The sequence below is a fragment of the Carassius carassius genome, chromosome 36 (assembly GCF_963082965.1).
Source record: "Carassius carassius chromosome 36, fCarCar2.1, whole genome shotgun sequence".
NCBI classification, from domain to species: domain Eukaryota; kingdom Metazoa; phylum Chordata; class Actinopteri; order Cypriniformes; family Cyprinidae; genus Carassius; species Carassius carassius.
In genome coordinates, this window is record NC_081790.1 from 11,474,341 (window position 1) to 11,500,124 (window position 25,784).

Consider the following 25,784-nt stretch of genomic DNA (forward strand, 5'->3'; position numbering starts at 1 on the left):
ATTCTTCTGAATTTTATTCAACCCTTAGTGAGAATCTTAGCTAAAAGGAAAATTTGAATTTTATAGCTCAACAGGTAAAGCAAGGCACTGAAAACTCTAAGGTTGTGGGTTTGATTCCCAGGAAGCACATTTACTTAAAGTATACTCTGAAGTTGCTTTGCATAAAAGCTTCTGACCCATTCATTAATGCAACGTGAGAATGCATGTCGGTAGTATTTAGCATGATGTTCTGTTGATTCTCACTTACTCTGATCATGTCTGAATATACTCTCCCAGCTCCATTTATACCATTTTTTTTCCTCTAGTGTTTTACAGCTGTTAGATTTTCTTTGATAAAAAACACATTTCCTGTGGCTCTCTTTAGGGAACAAAAAAACTCATTAATTTTTGCTGATAAAGCACCCAGAGGAGCTTCGATAATGGGGAGTTCACAGAGCCATTTTACAAAGAGGGATATCTGAGGCAACATTAACTTCTATTAATTACTTAGCTTAATGGTCAGAGCTTTCTTGTGGGCGTATAAAGCTGATCAATCCTCTACACTGGACACTGGGCTGTTAAATCAGTGTAATCAGCCCCTCTGTCTTACTGGGCCAAACTGGGGTGTAATAAGTCTCAAGAGTTGCCATTTTATGATTCCTATTAAGATTCTATCATCAGGCAGGCAGGCAAAGATTTGTTCATGGACTTTATAATTGTTCCATTAATACCAGTTCAAGCTCATATTAAAAACTGATCATATTAAATTGTTTTCTGAAGGATCATATGACATTTCAGTTTGCCATAACATGAATAAATTGCATTTTAGAAATAGAAAACAGTATAAACTTTAAAGAAAAAACTGTCATGATCATCGCCATCATATTCATCATTAATTTATTATATATATATATATATATATATATATATATATATATATATATATATATATATATATATATATATATATATATATATATATATATATATATCTCATTGTTCTATATAGGGGTGTGACGGTTAGTATATAACCGTGAGACCGGCGGTTATTGTTGAACACCGTCATTAGAACTCTATAACCGCCAAAACCGTGTCATTAAAATATTTTTTACAAACATTTTTTATCAAAAATTATTTTCATTTTTTAGATATGATCATAAGATGCGAAATATTTTGGGAGACATGGTTTTTACCACTTAATGAAGTTTTGTAAATCGTCAGACATGATATTTACCACTTCATTAAATTTTGCTTTGTAGAAAACCTTTCTTAAAAACGAATTTCGTTTTGTACAAATTTTATCTTAATTTTAATAAATGTTTCATCAACCAATTGCATGTATTTTAATAAATAAAAAGCAAATATAGCAGACAATGATAACCGTGACATGGAAGCGCCAGAGCGCCGCGTTCACTTGCACTGCACTGAGAACTAGAGCGCATCTCATCGTGAAACTCAGCGTAGGCCTATGCCTCATACATTAGCATTAAATATCTTTGCTGCATCCTTTCTAGAACAGACTAGGGCTTTTTTTGCGGCTCGCATCAGCAAAGCATTGCATCGTCCATAGACCGCAAAACAATCAGCGGATGGCGGGCGGGAGCCACTCAGGAGCTTTTGGCAAAGTCATCTTTCCTTGACCCACGATACAGAGGCAATGGGGGGGATGGATTGGAGGAGACAAAAGATGCACTCCGGGGGGAAATTGTATCAGCTGACGAGGGAAACGGAGGCGGAGTTAGTGGTGCTTCGGAGGCTGCTGCTGCTGGAGATGATTCGGGAGAGGTCTGTGCACCACCCCCTCCCAAGAAGAGAAATCTTGGAGATCTCCTTAATAAACGGGGGTCTGAAATCTCTGCCCCTTTACCGATCAGAGCGCGCAGACACGGAGTTAACCCGCTATCTCCAAGAACAACCAATTGACTCTACGGCAGATCCACTAGCATGGTGGCGAGACAATGAAACACGCTATCTGCTCTTAGCAAAATTGGCACGTGTATTTGTACTACAAGCACAGCATCAGAGCGAGTTTTTAGCACTGCGGGGAACATAGCTACCCCTGTCAGATCGTCACTAAAACCGAGTAAAGTGAACATGTTGGTGTTCCTGTCACGGAACTTGGAAGTCGAAAAAGATTAGGAAATTAAAATGTCATTGCACTTTTTTTTTGTTTCCTTTATTTAGTTAGTTTAATTAAGGTATTACAACAGTCGTTGTTCGACTTTTTTTCTTTAATAAATGTATGTAGATTTTATCATTATAATTTAGGCCTAGGCTACTCATTCATTTTTATGCTCTTATAGAATTTAAGTAGCCTACTTTTTTTAAAAGGTTTTGTTTACTGTGTGTGATTTATTTAAAACAAAGCACGTTCATTGCAAAGTTTTTTTTTGTTGTTAAGGATTTGTTCACTGTGTGTGATTCATTTAATGGCAAGCACATTCACTGCTAGTTGTCTTGCTGTTAATTTTAAATAAACGTAGAGCAAGTAGCTAATCAGTGTCTGCTCGTTTATTCAAACTAATACCCCGCCCCCCCCGACGGTTATGTTATGAACCGTCACATTTGACTCACGTCATAACTGTCATCACCAATTCTGAAACCGGCACACCCCTAGTTCTATAATTTCAATAATTATATTTTACATATTTCTTTGGAATAAAATGCATTTTCATGTGTAATTTAAATACAATTAACTAAATGCAGTTAAATATTTTTTTCAATGTTTTTATAATTTGAGAATTACAGCTTGATTTGAAATGATGCATAAAAAGTAAATTTATGATTTATATTTTTATGTATAAATGCAAGATAAAAAAAACTTTGTGTGTATTTATGTTCTTGTGATTTACTTTTTTTTTCTCTTTTTTTTTTTTCAAAATTGCAATTCTGGGTTTGGGACATGGCATGATAACAGTCTATACATACATAGAATATACATTTATGATTTGAAAAGTAATTAAAATGATAAAAGAAGGCATAGTAAAATGTTCAATCCAATTTTAGTGTATACTTTATAGAAAATAATAACAATCCACTCTGAAAGACAAAAATGCCCAAAGTTGAAGAAACACCTTTTTATTAAGTCAGTGCAGACATATTTTAGTACAGATTTTTTGCAGAACTGCCTCTCTGCTGTTGTTGGAAAAATTGACATGTCTCGGGGTGTCTAACGATTTCCACTCCTATTTTCCATTTTTCAGATTTGCTTCTGTACCTAGATTTCATGCACTGCGGTCTTTTATCTTCCTCTTCTTGCAGATTCCTGCTAGATTAGCCCAGTTTAAGATTATATACGTGCAAAGTCTTATTGATCCTGACAGTACATGCTTGTGTAGCGCAGATCTCATTTGATGTCCAGATTAGCCAAGGTCAGTTACAGATCCACGAGGATATCGCTATCGTAAAGAGCCCAGACTTGCCAGTTCACATTACCGTAACTCACATACTGCAGTATTTCTTATCTTACATAAGGAAAGCAGAGTTTGCTGGCAGACTGTGATGTTGCACAAACTTTGATTTTCATTTAAAAGCCTTTCCAAGTTCTAGCAGCTAATTACACAGTGATCTGAAATCAGGTTCTTGTGGTGTTTGCAGAAAGTGTTTTTGGCCCTTCGTGTCTATGTAAAATGAGAGAATTAAAGAGCGTTAGTGAGGCAGAGACGTGCGTCGTGGGACTCCCACTGCCCCCCTGTGGGCAAGACTCAGCTTGAGCTTTTGGACAAATATCAGGCTGACAAAACAAAAGGCTCACAGATTGCATCCTGCTGGTTCCTGTCGTCAGACTCTGTGCACGGCACTCCATCGATTTGCTTTCATTTAGTGCTTTTTTAAGCTAAATCTGTTAGGATGGTGTCATACCAGTGGCTACAGATATAATGACAATGCACAGATGTTCAGACCATAATCTGTTTCCTTGCTTGTGTGTAATTCAATGATTGAGGCCTTAAATGTAAAGCCTTAAATGAGACGTCTTTAGCCCTGTATACAAATGGCATCTCTTAAGGAAGTCATAGCCCAGTAAGTGTTCACATTGTTATTATGATTAGCTCTGGTTCTGGTTCAGTCTCTTCAGCTCATGCTCGCCTCAGACACACATACACCCAGAGTCTGCGGCAGGAGCTACTGCGTATTTGAGGGTGCTGGACACGTATTGGCCGTCCTGGGAACGCTGCCTGTTTCCGGGCAGGTGCTGTTGGCTTCCCTGACAGTTCTGAGGAGCAACGAACAGATTAGCAAGCAGCGTAGTGCATATAGCCGGCCGGGCTTATGCAGGGAGGCTCCTTAAAGCCAGAAACATTAAATGGGTCCTCTGTGCACACAGCTCAGGATGCCTGCGGTGTCAGGGCCAGATCGCCTTCGTACACCGGCACACAAAGCTGTCAGCAGTAAACAAGCTAAAACCCATCAGAAGAAGAAGCGGGGGCCGTGCAAACGAAGAGAAAGTCAGATCTGAATGGAAATGGCAGTGTAAGGGTTTAAGCAGAAAAGGTCACAGCTCACTTTTGCTTTTCAGTTTGTCTCCGGCAAATGATCTTTTGAAGTATCGTTTGCGCATTTATTCAGGGAGATCTATTTAAACGCAAAGGCGACGTCAGATTGTTGGTGTGGTGTTTTTCTTTTAATGACCCATTTTATTAAGGAAGATTTTCTGCACCTTCCTTCCACCCTCTCCTTTTGCTTTATTCCTCATTTGGTGGGGTTTTTCACTAAGTCCTTTCTTATACCCAGTATGAGGAGGATAAACCTCTTATTGCGGCAGGAACATAATCCTTTTTGCATGCCCACAGCGAAAGTATATTACACACCAGAAGTGGAGCAGATACATCTGTGACTGTGTAGGGCATCAGGAAACTCCCACGTCCCACAATCATAGTGAAAAAAAGAAGCTTGAAACACTTTATTTGAGATATTCAACCCACTATCATGAGATTTAACTGGGTTTCAGAACCAGAAATGCGTAAAATCCTCTATTTTAGAGGATTCAGAGTTTTAATCAGGGTCTTAGATGCTCAGAAATTACTGAACTGTTTATCTGTCTGTATGTTAGTTAAAACATTTTGTTTTTATCCACCCTCATGTTGTACCAAACCCATAACACTACATTCATCTGGAGCATCAGCACTTGATGAAGGGCACGTCTGAAGCTTGGTGCTGAAGCGACAGTCATAGCATATCGCATCGGCCGATGCATTCTTGACTTTTATTTTGATGGTGCTGAGTACGGCAGCACCTGAAAACACAGTGCTCACATTTTACCTCTTGTTCGCTGCCATTGTTAACTGTCTGTCTAATAATCAGATAGAACTATTAAACAAAGAAATTAAAATGTATACAAAAAGTATTATAACGATTGCTTTTATATTGTTAGTAATAGAAAGGCAAACAATGTAATATTGTCTCGTTTGCTATGAGTATTCAGCAAATACACATTTATATAATTTAAACAGATCTTTGAATGACTAATGAACATCTAATTTCAAAAACCTTGCAAACTCAGTTGAATCCTGCTGTGAGATCTTATGAAGTTTGCATTTGTATCCTGCACGACTGCATGTGCTCTGCGTGACTGTCGGTCCGTGCAAATTGAATATGGACAGGAGGAGAGTTCAGCTTCATTGAGATGCGCGATCGACAAACTTTAAACTCATCATTTCAAATTATGCTTCACTTCCTGCTTCATGCAGAATACTGAGTGCCCTGTTGTTTAAAGGGTTTACTTCCTTTTTATTTATATTTTTATTAAATAATTGTTTATGAAAAATACGTTGTCATTTAAAGTATATGCATGTTTATTTTACACATTTCTTTTTTAAATCCATTTTCATATTATTTAAAATTTCTTAAATATTACATTAAATACAAAACTATATCGGCCTTTGGCCGCCGTGCTTTCCAAGATATCGATATCGGCATCAGCTGTCAAAAAAACTAAATCGTTTGATGGTAATAGTGACAATAGACAAACTCTTTACTTTTCTGGAGTTGCATGAACAGGATTGGCTAGCTTTTGCTCTAGGGTATTTGAATAAGGGGATCTGATTGGCTGATGCCTGCGTTGGCACTTGAAAAGTTCTAAAAAAAAAAAAAAAAGTTTTCAACTTCTGTTGCGAGTAATGCCAGTGACGTAATGCAACGGACCCACAATTCAGTTCACCAGTGCTTGACATCACTCCATTCAAAGCAAACTGAAGGCATTGAAGCTGATGCCCATGTGAATTTACCGTAAGTCTTTGATTTATCTTCAGAACAGATGTTTTTGTCCGTCCATTGAATATTCAAAACATTCACACATCAAAAAGGTCATAAAGACAAAGAATAATCCATAAGAATTGGGCAGTTTAATCCAAGTGACAGATTTATTATATAAACATATATATATATTAGGGCTGCACGATATTGGGAAAAAATGACATTGCGATATTTTATTTTTCTGCGATATATATTGCGATATTTTTTCTTACAAACAAAAATGGGGTGAGCACACTTACATTCTCATTTCGTGTTGTTTGAAAACGGCTCTCTCTCGCTCTCTCTCTCTCTCTCTCTCTCTCTCTTTCTCAATTCAATTCATATTGCTTTATTGGCATGACATACAAAGGTACATATTGCCAAAGCATTGTACATAGCAGAATAGAAAACAAAAATACATATATTCATAAGAAAAAAAAATTACATGCAAAATAAATCCATATACATTTCTATAAACATTGATGGTACTTCTAATGTACTCTCTGTCTGTCTCTCTCTCTCGCGCTCGCTCTCTCTCCCTGTCTCTCGCGCGCGCGCTCTCTCTCTCTGTCTCTCGCGCGCGCGCTCTCTCTCTCTGTCTCTCGCGCGCGCGCTCTCTCTCTGTCTCTCTCGCGCTCTCTGTCTCTCTTGCGCGCTCTCTCTGTCTCTCTCGCGCTCCCTCTCTCTCTGCCCTGTTAAACTTGCATGTGGTTTTCAGTCCTGTCAATTATAAACTTCCACTCTATGATGGTTAAGCTGTGCAATTAATCCGCGAATCACACTGTCAAGGGCAGGGGAGTAGCTGGCCCGTACAGTTAATGAATAACGGATCAACTACGACAGCCTACATCGCACATCCTGCGATGTGACTATCGTGGATTCGTACATCGCGATATCGATGCTTAAACGACACATCGTGCAGCCCTAATATATATATATATATATATATATATATATATATATATATATATATATATATATATATATATATATATATATATATATATATATATATATAGCTTATCAAATATGGTAAAGATGGAAGCTCAACCTTACTTGATTGACACACAAGAACAAATATGAAGGGACAGGTATATCATGTTTCACTACAATAATCTTTACGAATAATTTAACAAACGGTGTTGGGATGACATGAGGATGAGCAATAGGTGACAGCATTTACATTTTTTGATGATCTAACCTTTGAAAGCCACACCCCTACAAACAAAAGTCAAGTAGAATTCCCAATAGGTGTAATATTTTTTTTTGCCAAAGTTCGATACAGTTTTTTTTCTTACCTCTATGTGAAGGTGTCATTCGAAAGGGCCAGTAAATAAACTGGCTAATGGACTTTCCAATCAGATATATTTTAAAGGCCACCCATTTTCACTTGCTGTTAGATGCTCATGGCCCAGCAAGAGCTCCATCACTTTGTTCTCCTCTGTGACAAGCCTGCCCTCCATCCCTGACAGCTCATTGATTACCGTGGTGTGCTGCCTTTCGATCGGCTCCCTGATGAATTCTCGCAGCCCTGAGATCCTCCCTCACGAGTTTTCATTTGTCTTTATCCACCCGAGCATTACTCAGAAGGGTTACCATGAGAACATGCAAATTCAACTGCGCAATGTTAGCTGTCACCTATCCGTTTCCCTTTCTTTCGTGGCAGATGGGGGCAGCATCTTTCCTGAAATGACAAATCAGTCCACACTGATAATAGTTCAGAAAACCTGACAATGAAAATCATCGGGAGATCAGACGTTTTGCCAATTGGTCTAGCTGATATTTTCCTGTCCCATGATGGAGAAGAAAGTGATTCATCTTCCCAGGCTATCTGTTGCCCTTGGTCGCTATTATCACCGAGCTGTAATTGCCTGGTTTTACACATGGCTGAACGGCTGCCCGGCCTGCCTGTAATAAGATGGTAGGAATACAGAAATACAAAAGACATGGGGAACAGAGAAACAGAAATAATGAGCTTAGTTATCAAACTCTCCAGATGCAGGATGAAACAGCTGAAGAAGAGTGGGGGCCGCAGCATGTCCTGATTTACTCTGTTGTTCGAGCTCTCTTGAGAGCTTTGGATTCTTATGATTGGCCGGGTTGAATTTTTGGCAGTGATGCAATGATGTAGCATAACATTGGATCTAGAGATTTTTGCTTGTGTAGACAGTTATCTCCAATTGTTGACCTGCTGTGAAATGGCAGTTCCTGTGGTGGGTAACCAGCAGTGATAGAGCGATATTGTCTAATTAACAGCCGTGTTAGCTCTCCCTTGTGTCCGTTCCGAAATCTACCAACGGCATTGCCAATGAATAATGCATAATGCATATATTCCAGTGTTGAACTTTTGGAGTAGATTTTGAGTAAATGTTAAAATCATTTAGATTTATGTAAGATTTTTTTTAATGATTTTGAAAGAATTATTTTATGCTCACCAAGTCCACATCAAAAATACAGTACTAAAAACAGTAATATTGTGAATATTATTCCAATAAAAAAGGAGAGCATTTATCTATAATGGTATTTACTGTGACTTTTTTATTAATTGAATGCATCCTTTCTGGATAAGTGTTGATTACTTCTTAAAATATTTGAATAATGTTTTTATTATTATATGAGATAAAATATATTTTATTGTTGTTTTATATTTAGATATTTTTGGTTTTTTATATATATATATATATATATATATATATATATATATATATATTTTTATGGATCATTTGAGAGGCAAGAGCTATATTTAATTGTTGTTGATGGATTTTATTGCTGAATTTATTGAAATATGTTATTGAACTTTATGACTTTTATGATCTTTCTTATACATCTATATTTAAGTAGGAGGTGTATTTGTATGCTTGGATAGAAAACAGCAGAATGAGTGTGCTACCAACATGGCAAGTGAACTGACTTGCTCTAAAATGGACTTTGATACACCTCAGTTGCAATGCATCGACCAGCATTGACATCCATTGCTAAGCAAACCACACAGGGAACAACTGATATCTCAATATGGGGGAAAACTATTTAAGATTCTATCGTAGCAGTACATGACCCACTAGAATCCTTTCGGGCTCTTGATGTCTGAGAAACACTTTCTGTAGTTTGCTCATTAGCTTCTGTGCTGCTTATTTACTTTAGTAAGCCATAGGCTACTGAAAAAGCAATATTTTGAATTATGGTTATATTTAATTATGTTTTCCTGGTATTGAGGATGTGAAATGAATGTCCTGACTGAATGGAAGTGATACCTTACGGCTCAGACCCTAAAACATTTTTCTCTTTAATGGCTCATTCAGGGTATGCCATGGTTTTGATTGACAGCTAAATTCTCCGGTGTAGCCAGAGGAGAGGCAAGGGCTCAGCTGGATTGTTTTCCGTGGCTTAGGTTCCAATTCCCAGCGCTCTGTTTGGCAGAAGGGATCCACTTTGCCGTCTGTTAACTGTGACCATGTCTCAGGGCTCTGATCTTTTAATGCCTAGTCCCAAGAACTTTCCATTTGGAGTCACTGATCCAAAACCGAAAGGGTTTTTTCACAGTGTTTATATAAATTGCAGCCCACAAAGCAATCATTTGAGTTGCAGGTCTTGTCAGAGGCATCATCAGTCTTTTGCTTTCGTCTGTGTGGTAGTGCACTTGGGTCTCTCTTGCCTAGAGTTGTGACTCATGAGTTATATTAACAGAAGGTGAACATTGCAGCTCCTCTCAATATGGTTTATTTCCTCAATCAGCTTTGGGAATGAGATGCGCATTTGCCAGTTAATGGGAGGAATGAAGGAGTTTGCTGGTTAGTGCGAGTCTGTGGACGCTTATCTGGCACGCAGTGTAGACGCTAATGAAAAGGATGATATTGCGGCTATATATTTAGTTTATATTTGTTATAAATGAGATTTATTTAGTTAATTGTGCTGCCTGAGATATCTTTTTCCAGTCTCCCTCTCTTTTTCCCTTTATATTATATGAAGCATTAAGCCCTTCAATGGGTTGCAGAGTGACACAAACATTACCCATAAGGTCACTCCTGCCATAAAATTCTCCACTTTGTAAAAACGTAAATCCTTCAAGTTTTTACAGCTGAAAAGCTAGTTAGAGTGAAATGAATGAAGAAAAAATATATGCAAATTATGTGGGGAAAAAACCCCTTGAAGGGAAATTATTTGATATCACAGTCGCATCTTTGTCTGACAGTGTTCATTACTGCAAGCATCACGCGCTTCAGTCTATGTAGTAAACAAACCATTCATTCATTCATTCACACAGAGACGCGCAGAACATGCAGGATTCAGATTTCAACCAACTTTTGTGGCTTAACATTTACAGATACTGGTCCATATGGAGATTTGATTTGATACATTTATGCTAACTTTGACAAATTCCGTGACTGTCCATATTAAAATGTAAGTTTAATTTTCATGACTGTATTTTGAGATTCCGTCCGCGTTTTCTGCTTCGCTGAAATCTTACCGCTGTATGCGGGTTGAGTATATATATATATATTAGTGTTGTCAAAAGACCCGGTACTTCGGTACCAACTCAGTACTAAAAAAATGAAAATGTGACGGTACCAGGTTTCTTTAAGTACCGGTGGTACCGAAGTACCGGGTCTTTTGACAACACTAATATATATATATATATATATATATATATATATATATATAAATATAAAAAACTTGCTGCTTGTACTGCGTTAGACTAACCGGTACTTGTCACAGCACTTACATATTATTGCTCTTTTGTTGGTTTGATTGTTTCTATTGTCCTCATTTGTCGCTTTGGATAAAAGAGTCTGCGAAATGACTAAATATAAAATTTTCTTGCATATAACTGGTAAAAGTGTCACAGAAACATTCAGATAATCATTTAACACTGATTTTCTTCCGAAAGAAGAGGTTTTAAGACAAAACACGTGTGCTGATGAACACGGTGTAGGAAGAGGAAATTAAGCTAATCTCCCAATGTTTATTTTGGCTCCAGAAAGAAAATTGTGTGGCACAGCAAACAGGATTTGTCCTTCGTTTCCCATCATATCTCAGCAAAAGTGTGTTTGTCAAGGAGCCGTAGGCTTATGAGGAGAGCACCTTTACGATGCATCACCACCTACCTGTCCTGTTAAATCCTCTTTCTTTGAGTCAGCTAGGCAGGGGTCCAGTCACCCTGACCACACATGCCCAACTTCCCCTAACCTATCCTCACTCGCAGTCGTGCACCACGCACACAACTCCCTTCACAGCAAGAGACTGAAGTGCACTCTATCACTTTGCCAAGTGCACTTTATTAGTGTGAGGCCCAGAAATCAAAGGCAGGTCATTTGTCCTCAGGCTGCGCATGTTTACTTTGAGTTGTTGCTCTCACCCACCCACCCAAAAAATAAACTGAAATTCAAACAACCGATGTACTCACGGTTCAATCAGAGAGGCGATAAGGCCTTGCTTCAGTGGCAGTGTTTGAAGAGGGAGGAAATGATCATTTGTGCACATCCTGAAGGTATAGAGTAGTAAAGATACAACAACAGATACAAGCCGATAAATTCTTCAATGAATTTTACATGAACATGCTGTTTTTCATTTGTATTATTCAAGAGCATTTTTTTTGTTAGTTTTTTTTTTTTTATTTAATTTGCAGTTTGCAGTAAAAAAAAAAAAAAAAAAAAAAAAGTATTTTCTTTTTTCAGTTTTATTTATCTAGCTAGTGAGTTAATTTAGTTATTTAAATTCCTTTATCCTCACCAAGACATTTATTTGTTTGTTAATGCAGATGAGCAGTAACATTGTGAAATATTATTGCAGTTTACTTTTTTCTGTTAGATTTTTCTTTTTTTTTTTGCCGAGATTCAACTGTTTGAAAATCTGGAATCTTAGGGTTCAACTTAAAGTTGTCCAAATGAAGTTCTTAGCAATGCATATTACTTATCAAAAATGAAAGGTGACCTATTATACCCATTTTTACAAGATGTAAAATAAGTCTGTGATGTCCCCAGAGTGTGTATGTGAAGTTCTAGCTCAAAATACCCTACAGAGAATTTTTTATAACTTGTTGAAATTGAAATTTGAAATTTTAGGGTATTTGCCAAAACATGCTGTTTTTTGTGTTTTTCTCTTTAAATGAAAACCAGCTGGTGCTCCCCCCCCCCCCCTTTCAGAAGTGGGCGGAGTTTCAAAAGCTTGTGCACCAGCATTATGCCAACAATAACAGAACACTCTCTCACGCACTGAAAACGTCAGAAACTGCTAGTTGCAGTGTTCAGCCATATATGTTCGAACCGGTGTCGTGCCGAATTCTGCACTTTGCCAGATTATTTATGAAATACACAGACGGGTTGCACAGCACGATAAAAATAGCAACATAGCTGGCCTCATTTTTTTGCATGCTAATACGAACTTTATAAGTGATTTATGAGGTTGACAAATTCAAGCAGTAGATTTCACATTGCTTTCATATGCAATTTTTAACCATCACATTCCTATTCACGTTCATTTTAGTAACACATGAAGGCAGGGTCAGTGAAAACAGACAGACAGTGGTAGCTTTAGCAACATTAGCCTTACAGAGTAGCAAGAAGCTCTTTCAGAAAGTCAATTTTGGAAAACAAACGCGTGATACTACTTCTGGAGGTGTAGATGGATCACGAACAGCTGACATTGCTCCATCATTCAGGAGCAACTTTTGTGCAAAACCTGCTTTATACTGACCCTCATTCACAAAGCAGTAAATGATTCGCACAGACATAAACACATTTCTGTAATGTTGAGGGAGCATTTTCTTCGAAAACAAAATTTACCCACTTCGTCTTCAGCAGCTCAGATAGATTTTGGAAGTAAATGGAGAGAGCTATTTGGATTCATACATCCAGCTACAGAATACCTAAAACGCTTGGGAGACATTCTCATCAGTTCAGCAATGGCGGACTGTGTACAACTCGCTGTGAACTCGCTCAGGTCGGTTCTATGTTATAATGGGGCTGTGGCTAATGTGACGTCATATTAGCAGTAATGTTGGAGATAGGTCATTAGGAGACACTGCTTATGATTTATGGGAATTAAAAAAATGGGTGGATTTTGATCAATATAGGGTAGGGCTGCATGATTATGACAAAAATCATAATTGTTGATTATTCCCTTGAATTTGTAATTGCGATTATTAATTACGATTATCACAATTTACATTGAATGATGCTTATACTATTGTTTGATGCATCTGCATGCCATATTTTTATATGAAAATAAAAAAGCTAAAAACACTCTAACTGAAAAACATTTAGTGCTTTTCTATATTATTAAGCATAAGATGTCAAATATACATCGGATTGGTTGCTTCTTTAAATTATAAAAAAGTAAATATATGAATTGTATTATAATTAGAGTTTCCGATACTAGTATCGGAAATATCACCGATACCACAACAAATTCTGTCATCGGCATCGGCTAGTACATGGACCCATATACCAATCCGATACCATTTTCAAGACCTAGTTATGACCGCTAGTTTTGCCTAACCGCTGCACGGTTCTTCTTCGCTGCTCAGAATGCATTGTAAACACAGGAAGTTGTGCTGTGTTGCCACAAGCAACCCCTTGTTTAGAGCAGCGAAGAAGAAATGAAAACACGTTAGCAGCACTGATCTATATATGACTGGATCGCTCATCGCATTCTAAACTACCTACAGACAGTGAAGCCGCTTCTATATTATAGATCAGTGGTTAGCAGTATGTCCGCTGTTTAGCAGTATTTCAGACTGGACCAACCAGACAGTAAAACGGCGACTAGGGATGCCACAAGTACTGGAACTTCACTACCAAGTCGGTGCTGAAAATGTAAAAATGTGATGATACCAGCATCTCTGGTAGTACCCGTAGTAAGTTACCGACTCCTGAGTATATTCGTTACCCGCAGCTGCATTCAGTCGCTTCCGTGTTAGTCTAAGCGCAGGGCTCCAGACTGTAGCCGAATATATACTAGTGTCTGTGAATATTAAACTGCAAAATACTATTTAAATATTACTCCTGGAAATTCTGCATCTCTGTGGGTGTTTTGTAGTCTCTGCCGTGTGTCACTATATGAGGACAGGAACGCATAAACCGTCACTTCACGAGAATTTACCGTTTCATTTGAGAAAACTGTCATATCATAAACACAGACGCTCAAAGATCTTCATGGCAACCCATCAAAATAAATGTTCGGTTTAACGTGAGTAAACTGACAATATATTAAGCTACTGTTGTAGCCTACAGTAGATTTAGCTATGTCTCTAAGTAGTAATAATAATACGTATTAATAATAATAATAATTATGCCTAGACGGTTGCTTGTTTTTTACTTGTTTTGTTGTAAAGAAATTATCTGATTAATATATCATTTTTTATATTCCTAGACTTATTTGTTGCAGTTTTTTATACAGTTATATTGTAAAACAAAAATACCTTTTTTAGATTGCGGTGTTAGATTTTTGGCTGCATTTGAAGTTCTTTTTTTTCGCTTAAGAAAATAAATAATATTACTGTCAAATTTATGTCAGATAATAAAAATACTGTAATAAATACAGTAGTTCACCATGTATTTGTTCATGTTTTATTAAGGGATAAGTCTGAAGCAGACCATAAAATAATTCTAGCAATTTACACAGGGCTAGTAGTATATACAGCTGTATATACAGATACACACCCAGGTATCGGATCAGTACTCTGTATCGGCTGATACCTTGAGCCCAGGTATCGGAATCGGTATCGGGAAGAGAAAAAGGGTATCGGAACATCTCTAATTATGTCATACTAAAACTAAAATTAAAATAATGGGAAAAACTCTTAAAGTAACATGTAGGAAGAAAGAAAAAATCATCTTAAGCACGCAGAATAGCATAAGTGGACTTTGAATGATTAATTGCCGCTTTGAACGACTACGTAATTGTAGGGATGGGTATCGTTAAGGTTTTAACGGTATTACTACTCTTACCGATACTGCTTAACGGTCTGGTACTTTAACGGTATTCTTATCGGTACTTTGTTTTGTGTTACTTTGTGTTGTGTTAGGCAGTCGAAATCTTTGCATTTCTCTGTCTGCACATAATGCACTTTTGAAAGATGCTTTGACAGATTGCTTGTGTTTCTGCCCTTACATGCAAAAATTTTGTTGCACTTATGACAACCAGCGTTGTCTACATCAACTCTAGTGAAGTATAACCACACTTTGGAACGTTTTGCTGTCTCCGCCATCGTCACTCTTTGTATTAAGCAGGAGTTTTCGTACTGTAAGGGGCCATTCACATATTGCGTCTAAAAACGCGTGGAAAACGCTAGGCACACCGCTTTCTGATTTTTTTTTTTTCCCAAAGCCTTCGGGGAAAAAAGGCTTTGCCTTTTATTATATTATTAAGCGGGAGTTTTCAAACTGTTATGTCTGTGCGTGCGCCGCACTCGTTGTGGTGTGTGTGTGACTGACAGACAGCCTCTGCAGCGCGCATGAGAAATCTCGCAGATCTCACAGACAAAAGTCTTAATATGATCGCACATTAGAAATGTTTGGTGAGATAAAATATGCACGATAACATTATTAAGCAAAAATACATAGTACATTAATTTTTTCCCCTCCAGTACCGAAAGCAGAACCGATACCGTCAGATCTTACTGATTCTACGGTCTTTCATAATTTAGCCCCGGGGCCATTTTAATACCGGGTTTCGGTACCCATCCCTACGTAATTGTGGCATCCATAATTGTAATTGCGATTAGAAATTTGATAAATTGTGCGGGTATTGTAGGGTGGATGTGTACACACACTGCCAACACATATTTATGTCCAAACACCTTGCAAAAGTGAATGTTGCATACTAGGTACCCCTTAAGTTTTGATAATATTTACAGTAGGAAATTTACAAAATAACTTACTGGAAAATGATTTTTAGTTAATATCATTATGATTTTTGGCATAAAAGAAAAATCAATAATTTTGACCCATACAATGAATTGTTGGCTATTTCTTCAAATATACCTGTGCTACTTATGACTTATGGTTTTGTGGCCCAGGATCACATGTATTTTACAATGTTATTATTTAATTTTTAGCAGCCATTACTCCAGCCTTCAGTGTCACATTGTTTATCAGAAATCATTCTAATATGCTGATTTTGTGCTCAATAAACCTTTCACCTTTTTATCAATGTTGAAAACATTTTTCATTTTTAATACTTAATCAGGATTCTTTCAATAAGGAAAGTTCAAAAGAACAGCACTTATTTGAAAAAATATTTTTTTGTAACAGTTTGTAAAGTCTTAACTGACAATTTTAATCCATTATATAGATCTTTGTTAAATAAAAGTATTAACTTAAAAAATTAAAAATTAATAAAAACAGATACTGTATGGTAAAACAAAGGCATAGCTTTTCATTGATATTTCCCTACTGTTTTTTCGATTAGATCATATTAAAGGAGCCTGAAAGTAACATATGACATTGATTTAAAAATTACTCCTATTATTATATACTTTTATAACATTGGGGGCTCTGGGACCCCAGACAAAAATCATTCTCAAAATGAGTGTTCAAAGTGCAGCTTCCTCTGGTGTTATGAGACTGCTGGATTGTTGCTGCCTCTCTAAGTTCTGCACATCCTTAATATTGAAATCCCTCATATTTGGCTTAGAATCTGAGTCAGGATTTGTTTATAAAAGTGAGTGTTTGATACCAAAGCATATCTCATAAATAGATGTCAGAATATTTTAGTTAGGTCAAAGACTTGGAGCAGTTAGCAACTGCCAAGTTATTTCCTAGCAAAAACTCTTTAGCGAACACTTTAGCAACTACCTAGCAACAATTCAGGACACTTTACTGCTGGTGAGTTTTGCACTACTCACATGTTCTTCAGTTAATGTATAAATCTAGATCATTTTTATATTGTGAAATGTTTCTTTTTAGCGTCTGGGTAAACATGCATTCTTTTCATGCAGAGAGAGCATCTGACTGTAACAATATGACTAGACTAATAGTCTCTCTGATGCTGTTATGAAAGATTGCTAAACTTGGCAGGCAGCTCGTTAATAGTTTCTGAAGTCGTGATATTTTCTGCCTCACCATCTGTGGTGTTTTCTTCTTTCTCTCTCTCTCTTTCTTTTTTCCTTAAAGCTCTCCTTCCTGTCAATAATGTCACTTAGCGTTCTGGAGGTGATTTGTCCCAGGGACATTCGGTGGTTTAATACTGACTAAGCAAGAAAAACTCTCAGAATACAAGACCTGGACGTGACAAGATTTCACTCCTGGTTCATTTTGCCGTCGACAATCTCTCATGGTGTGCTTTAGATGTAACACAGTGAAATTTATGCTATCCATTAAACACACTCTATAACTCGGGTCGTTTAGTCTCCTCGGTTTGCGCCAGTCAAGAGTAAGACACCAAAAGGTCTTTAGAATTGTTTATCTGGGGTGAAAAACCCCATTATGTATGTGCATGCAGTCGAGAATGAACACATGCCAAGCACCAAATAAAAAAATTTAGGGGGTGTGCCTGAAGCATGAATCCGTATTCAGAAGGCACGGAAAACAAATAACGATTGCTAACAGTTGCCTTTTACATTACAGTACATAGAATTTCATTTATCACATAAACAGAGTGAGGAGAGATGACTGAGGACGATGGAGAATGATTTGCAGATCCTGAGCACCACTGACAAACATCTAATCTTGTAAAAAGTACTGCCGCTCCATAGTATAAATAGAGTGCGTGCGATCAAGAATTTTGAAGCAATCGTGCATTCAAAAGCAGTTTCAATGCCAGGCATAATGGGGGCTCCCTGATCCCCTCAATTTTATATACAGTTTAATTATAAAATGATATAACTGCAAAAGTAGGCTATTGAAATTGTGGCCTACTATTGGCAAAAAACATAATTGTAGACCCTATACATGTTTTTGTGTTTTGCACCGTGCTCCATTTGGATCTCTCAGCAGGGGGGGCACCAGGCTGGGAGGTTGGCTGCCCTTTCAGTGAAAACACACAACCGATGGCCTGATGAGCACACGGGGATGTAATGAGTCTTCCAGACACGCTGTTTTCTGCTTTATTACCATCCTTCCCCACTCGTGATTCATAGTCCTTTGTTTGCGACTGCCACAAAGTGGAAAACATGCCCTGCTTGCAGAATTTTATTTTAGCCATTTTGTTGTTTAAACACCTCTACATGCAGCACATAAGTCATGATAGCCACCTCTCCACAACATTTTCACATGCCTTTCTGCTGATTTTTCCACTCCCTCCCTCATTGGACTTGTCTTTTTGCATCCTCCCCCTTATTCCTCACTTCTCTTGTCTCCACAAGCCTCAGTAGAGAGAGAGAGAGAGAGAGCACATGTGGGGGTGGGGAGGAATCACAGCTGAATTAGTTGAGACTCTCTGATTGGCTGAGAGGCCGGGTATTGTGGGTAAGGGGGGAGGGAGAAAGAGCGGGGCGGGTGGCATTTGTTTATTACATACCCCCCCCCCCCCTTTCCCTTATCTCATGTTATCACGGCAACGGCTCCTCTTATACAAACATAAAATAGACAGTGGAGGGGAAGTATCAGGCTCACTGACTATACAAGGGGAGGGGTGTGTGTGTGTTTGTATATATGTGTGTGTGGTGTCTGTCTGCCTGAGAAAGAGAGCCATTTAATTTGTGGAGTGAACAGGGATATGCGTCAGTTCGTCCGTCGTATCCAAGACACTGCCGATGCCGCGTCCACAGTCTGCTCAGTGCCACGGTTTTATCAGGCGAGAGGGGTTGGTGCTCGGTGACGCCACCACCAGAAGAGAGAGACAGGCAGAGAACGAGAGGAAAGCAAGGCAGCGTTGGTGCACTGATGCCTGTGTGTACATGTGTTTGAGAGTGTCTGTGTGGGGCTGCCGGTGGTCCACTGCTACTTAGTTACTCTGGCTTCTTGCTGCTGCTGTACGTCCTTCATCCTGTCTGCCTCTGACACCATGATTTTTTGTAATCACTTAGGCGAATACAAGAAGGACGAACTCCTGGAAGCTGCGAGGTGAGTACATGCCTTCTCAAGCTTTCCTTGTCTAATTTCCCACTCTCCCATGATTCCATGCTCTTGTACTGTTTCCATAGTCACTGTTTTCTTTTGTCTGTGCACATGGATCTGAATTAAGGCATGTGTCGGAGAAGGTCCCTTTAAGGCCAGGGATTTCTGACTCCGTAGATGCGTTTTCATACATGCATGTGATGGTCTGGAGGAAGCTTGAGTTTCCATTTAGCAGCAGAATGCTTTATTACATGTGGTGAATTCGGTTTTAATTGGTTTCCGAGTGCTGCAGGTGGAACCACAGGAAGAGGAAGGGAAGGAGATAGGGAGCACCTGTTGTTCAAGGAAACTCCATTTCACTAAACACTTGGGCCATGGTGAAACAAAACTGCCTCTGGTAACATCTGACATTCCTTCGATCCCAGCAGTCACTGCCTTCGTCACAGAGAAAAGATGTTCCTTTTCATACTCTACATTTAAATCTCCATTGGCTTTGCCCCCCTCTTTATACCCCTGCCTTGAGGCACAGCCCGCAGCATGGATACAAATCAGGACTCTTTTTGTTTTAATGATCAAGAGAGAAAGGAACTACAAAGGCCTTGTAATTCCCTCCACCGATCATTAGGAACATGTACGATCACGGGGGCCACATTGTTGTGGAATTAAGTTGATCTCGCCCCCCACCCCCAATGTAACCCTATGAATTGAGAATTGTTTGTTGAGACTTGCAGAATGGAAGATGGACGAAGCCAATAGACAGACAAAGAATTCACAAGAAAGTCGGGTTTGACTTATGGCCTGCTTTCCTCTAAGTGGTAATCTCCCGAAGACCAGGATGCATCTGCAAACACATCAAGAAGATTGATGACACCCACCCATTTCTCAACCTCTCTTCCCAGTTGTAATCTCCCAGCCAGTCCTATTTTCCCATGTCGGTGGCAGAGTGTGCATTTAAATGAAGAATCTTGTGTTGTTCACTGAAGCCAGTTATCTGTAGTTACTGGCAAGAGGAGACCAGAGCAACTATACAAACCTTACTGTTTTTGTGAGGCTTGACCTGAGGAAAGCACCTCTAGAGTTGACACAAGACTGTGTTTGCATGCTTGCAAGAACCTGACCGTTTCCAAAGATGGACAAGTGGATGTCGAAACATTCCACTACATTGTTCTGCATCTAATATGTCCCTTTGCCATTGTTCACCAGCACTTTGTAACTTTGTTTTGAAAGGTGCTATATAAATAAATGTTTACTTTTGATTAGATTGGCATCTTTGGCCCCAGATGGCACAAGGTTTTGGCCGTAGGTCTGGTTTCTCTAACACTGTCATACTTGGTCACGCTTGGGCTGCTGGCGAGATGTAAAGGAGTTGCTGGCAGGTGCTGATGAGTCAAACCTCTGCAGGCCACAAGGCTGGAGCTCCAAGCTTTGGCTCACTCTAATAACAGCGAAAACTTTATATAGGGTATCCGCAAGTGCCACTCATAGGCATGTGATACATTTTTTATTGAAGGTACACTGTCGGTTACTACTTTATGTTCCATGAAATAAGCCACTGATAGATGCTTGTCATCTTATGTGCTCCTCCTCTTTTGATCATGACCCCATCTCTCATTTAACCCATCACTCCTCATCATTTCTGTTTGTTCTTTTTTTTACTGTTCCCCTCTGTTCTTTAAAATGCTGCTTTGCTTCAGGAGCGGAAATGAAGAGAAGCTCATGGCCCTGCTCACGCCGTTAAACGTCAACTGCCATGCCAGCGACGGTCGAAAGGTAAGAACATTCACTGCGCCATAAAAATTTGAAAACTGCTGGTGAAAACTCCATAGAGCTGTTAATATTGTCCTTCTGACAAACTTCCAAAATGGAGTCAAGGTAGATACCATATTTAATAAACATCTCTTGGGAGAGTTAATGACCCTAGTCTCAGTCAACCTCAGTTTGGGGCTGTTATAGTTTTCAATTCTTGATATAGCTGTATTTCGTTTTTTAATTTGTTTTGGTTTTTGTTAGTTTTCACTCACTCATTGTTTGTTTTCTTTCCCAATGTTTTCTAGTTTCAGTTTATTTTAGGCTTTTTATTGTAACGGGTTTATGGTATAGCATGTACCTAAAAATTACTTTGTTCTGTGATCAGATTTACACTTACTTTTAGTTTGAATTTTTCCCATTTCTGTTCGTTTATATGTATTTCTGTTAATGAGAGCATTCTATTTAGTTTTTGTTTCATTTTCACACTAACACTGCTTATCTTTCCAAACAAAATAGAACTAAGTCAGCTATTGAGACATTGCCTTAATTTGCATATTCAATTAAATATGGTGTCTACCAGGCTTCATTGTGAGAAATGGGCATTGTTCCCTTCCCCTTGCATTAGCTTATTTGCAGTTGAAAATAAGTTTAATTTATGTCATCATCATCAAATTACAAGTAAAAGTGAATGTGCAGGGTAGGGTTTAAAGCTGAAGCTAAGAAGGATCGCTCTGAATTTTTATTTTAATTGGTTCATATTTAATCAAGTACATCACTCAAGTAATTTATGTGGAACTGCCATTTAATTAGACTAGTTTGTGCTTTCGTTATTGTGTATGTAATTCAGGGCTCAACATTGCACTTATCAGAGTTTTAGGTTCAGAGAAATATTGCTTGCTTTGGGTTTAAAGATTAACGCAAGCCCTCAGGTTTTTATGAATAAATACTACAGTTTACTTGCAGCAAAAGTACTAACCTAATCTCCACTCATATGTGTTTAATATGAGCTATAAATGGAGATTTTTTGTTGTTGCATGATGCATGTGGACTTGGTAAGATCGGATTTATCTATTTTAAACAAGACTTGTATGAATTTTGTCAGCAGCGCATGTAAAACTGTGTACAACGACTTTTTCATCAATATTTGTTACTGAGGACAAGATAGGAGCAGTGAAATGGTTGCAGAAGTGTCCTAATCTCTCCGTAAGATCAAGGGCTTGATTTAGAGGAATTACTCTCAGCCGGTGCATGTAGTCCTCATGCATATTTATTGAATATTGACTGATTTCCCAAGCGTGCTACCCAAAATGTTTTTCTTCTCCGCTTTGGTAAACATTTTGAGAAGAGTCTGTCTGTAGACATGCACTCTCATCTCATGCGCACTGTCTGTGATATTACTGAAAAGTGTTTAACAAAGATTGGTGCCTTATTGCATAATTATTCCCTTAATTCAGCAGAATGTGGCAGTAATAATTTAGATTGCAAATGCAGTATATATAAGCTCTCTGAAGGATGCTGCAATGATTTTGCCAGGTTTTTTTTTGTTAGTTTTTTTCTTTCTCTGTGCTGATCGGGATTAACAAATCACTGTCACTTGTGATTACAAGCTAAGACATTTTATTAAATCATTTTAAAGAAATTGCAGGACGGATTTAATTTTGTATGTCAGGTACCAATCCTCTAATTTCATGGATATTTTTAATACTTTATTCCGTTTAAATGTCTGCCAATTTGAATGCAACTTATCATAGGATCTGGCTTTTTTTGAATGTATTTTGCATGTGTAATGCTTAAAAAGAATACAATATGTATGCAAACATAATCCTAAAATGACTAACTGCAGTTACATGGTTGTATTAGATTACATTTACTGACACTTGTATCAATGTGTCTGTTTTTTATTTGCACAAATCTGATTTGAGATATTAATTGTTTTCAGTATCCTTAAATAGAATGCAATCGATGTCCAAAACATTTAATGCAGTGCAGCAAAGCATATCTGTGCTTCTTAATGCTGTTTATTTGCAACATTTATAACACAACATAAATGTTGTCCTTTAGATCATGAAATTCATCCCTGAACTTGTTTAACAAGGTCTCTATTCATCTTAAAACAGGTGAGTGTAGTAAAGGCTCACTGAGGATGTACCTGAGATTGGCTTTTATTGACCCAAGGGCCCGTATCTCGGCTGTCTGTGTTAGTGCCTCTAACAAAGTCTCATCACCTTAGTAATTTCAGAAAGTGTTTCTGTGTGAGATCCCGTCATTAGTAAAGGGATTACAGTATTTAGATTCATCTGATCTGTACCCTCTCGAATGAATCTCAATGGATTCATCCCACTCACAGAATAGATTGGCATTGCATTTCGTGTTTAATAGATTTTGGTTAATGATGCGTAAGAATTTTACAATCACCACGATGATGCTTATTCAAACACAAAGAGCTGGCGTGTGCATTATGCCCGGGATAATCTTTAGCTCTTTTGGACTTAATGAAAAAACGCTCTTTCTGGGTCCATCTGCTTTAGTTGCTCTCTCAGGCAGCTTTATGCGTGCATAAAGATCAGTCTAAGCTAATGTCTATAGCGGCTTCTCCCTGAATCACGGAGACGCTACTCTCTTGCCTTTTGTTGCTTCCTTTGCATCTGAATGTAGCCCTAGGTGCACTCGCTACTTCATTAGATACAGAAAGACACTACAGGAAGAATAGAGAATGTCAGATCGCAAAGCCGGAATCCTTTGTTTGTTTGATGTAATCAGAAAATACCGTCTTCTGTAGATCCACTGAGAGGTGTTTCTCTATTGTCTGTTTACCTGGTTTTATTCTTCCCCATTCTACGATGAAGAGAAAGACCTTGGAAGCGTGTTATTTAGAGCTCTGTCACTTTAATTTCATAGCCAATTTCATCCACCTGATACTCTAGTCTCAACCATGAAAAGTGATTTGACTTACAGCGACCGGCAGTGCTGTTTAGAGACAGAGCCTTCCTCCACAAAACACCCCCGTCCTTTAACGCTGAGCAGATTTTAGCTGGACCCCTGCCAAACCCCCATATGGTTGAATTATGTATTCTGCACTCAGACAGAGAAGCACTTCCTTGGTCTTCTGTCCACACATCTCTGTGCCAAACAGTGTGTTGTGGTTATACTCGATGTTCTGTAATAATTGGGGGTGCATCGGTTCAGATTTCTCACTGTTTGGTTTTATGATTATGCTTTCAATCAGTAAATACTACAGATGTTTTGGTCAAGGGAACCAATTAGTTTAAATGGAAGCTGTTTACTATAACTTCATTTTAAACGCTCAATACAGGCATTATTCTCAAAAAAATGTTTTTCATAAAGCCCCACTTATTATACCTTTACATGCATTAAACCATATATTGATATATATATATATATATAGAGAGAGAGAGAGAGAGAGTAGGGCTGTCACTTTTGAGAAAAATCTAATTCGAACAGATATCAAATATCATGCAATATATTCGAATATCTACGTGCTGGGTTTTTATTTACAGTGTTCCCCGTGGTGGAGAACACAGGTTCAGAGCGCACAGACGTGCCTGGCTACTAGCTTTTATTTGCTTGATTTAGTCATGGGACTACGCTACAATATGTCTAGAGTGCCCTCTACTGGGTAAAATGGCAAAGAATAAAATAAAAAACAAACGGTCAAATCATACACTGTAAAAAATGCGCTACACATGGCATTTTAAAAACCGGATTTTTTTTTATATAGTTCGATTATGGATATTTCACGTCATGTTCGAATGCATATTCGAATATCAAATAAAAAGTGACAGCCCTAATAGAGAGAGAGAGAGAAATTATTTTCTGTATGACAATTCATACAGAAGTTGCTGTTTGACTTCAAATAACATTTTATTTAATTTGATTCTATTTTAATGTCATCCCACTTATGTAATGTTAGGCCTCTTTCACTGATATTTGTTGACTTTTCTTCCTGACTGTTGCCCAGCTTTAATGTTTACAGTGAACACAAGATTTAGTGAAAGGCCACCTCTCTTCTAAAAAGTGTGGGGTGTTTGTGTTGATAACACTGTCCTCAGTGCTACGTTTCATTTTATAGAACTTCTCACAGTTGCTTCATGCTGCACAATCAAACAAGCAGGTTAGATTAGATTTTTTTTTTTTTTTTTTGCTTTTACTGAGAATATAAACATGACCCTTGTGTTGTCTGTAAGCGAAAACACCATGCTGGTGAGGGAGGTCCACCAGGTCCATTGCAACATATTGTCCAAACTTGCACTACAAGGTGCTTCACCATGTTTCTCTTGGTCATACATAGTGCTTTGATATTCAGACTGGTGCATGATAATGCTGTAGACTTCCTTCCCACTGAGCCTTAATTAGCCAAGATATCTCCATTAAAATGATGTCTTCCGCTCCACTCCGCTGCCAGATACGAGCAACTTCTGTATGGATGGCAATGGTGTGACGCACTTTCACCCGCTCTCCATTACAAGTGAACCACTTTTCATTTTGTAATTATATGTTTGCCTCAGTGGCCATCACGCTCTGAGCCCTGGATGCTGTAACAGATGGCCTTGGGCCCTCAATTTATTGCTTGCTGTTTTCCACACATTTCACCTCTCTGGGGATTTTAGATTATACAGGACACAACATTCATAAAATAATATTGATTTAGTTGTGTTTTTTTTCCCTTTCTGTGTTCACTTGCAGAAACCAAGCACATGGAACCATTGTATAGAATAAGGTTGTCACAAGAGCAATATTTCAGTAGTCGATACAAATACAAGTGATTTTCTCAAGGTACCAATTTCGAGACCACAGCAAAGTTCAATAGCA

The 25,784-nt window shown here is 38.2% G+C and overlaps 1 protein-coding gene across 3 annotated transcripts in view; it reads left to right on the forward strand.

Moving 5' to 3' along the window:
* Positions 1-25,784, forward strand: part of tnksa (tankyrase, TRF1-interacting ankyrin-related ADP-ribose polymerase a) — a 102,369-nt gene that overhangs the window by 29,882 nt on the left and 46,703 nt on the right. For 2 of the 3 annotated variants that reach the window (XM_059526238.1, XM_059526239.1), the window contains 2 exons: positions 19,175-19,211; positions 20,900-20,975. In XM_059526238.1, coding sequence (XP_059382221.1) covers positions 19,175-19,211; positions 20,900-20,975 — 113 coding nt within the window. Of the gene's footprint in view, positions 1-18,731; positions 19,038-19,174; positions 19,212-20,899; positions 20,976-25,784 lie in introns of those variants that run through there. The other variant, XM_059526240.1, reaches the window with a different exon arrangement.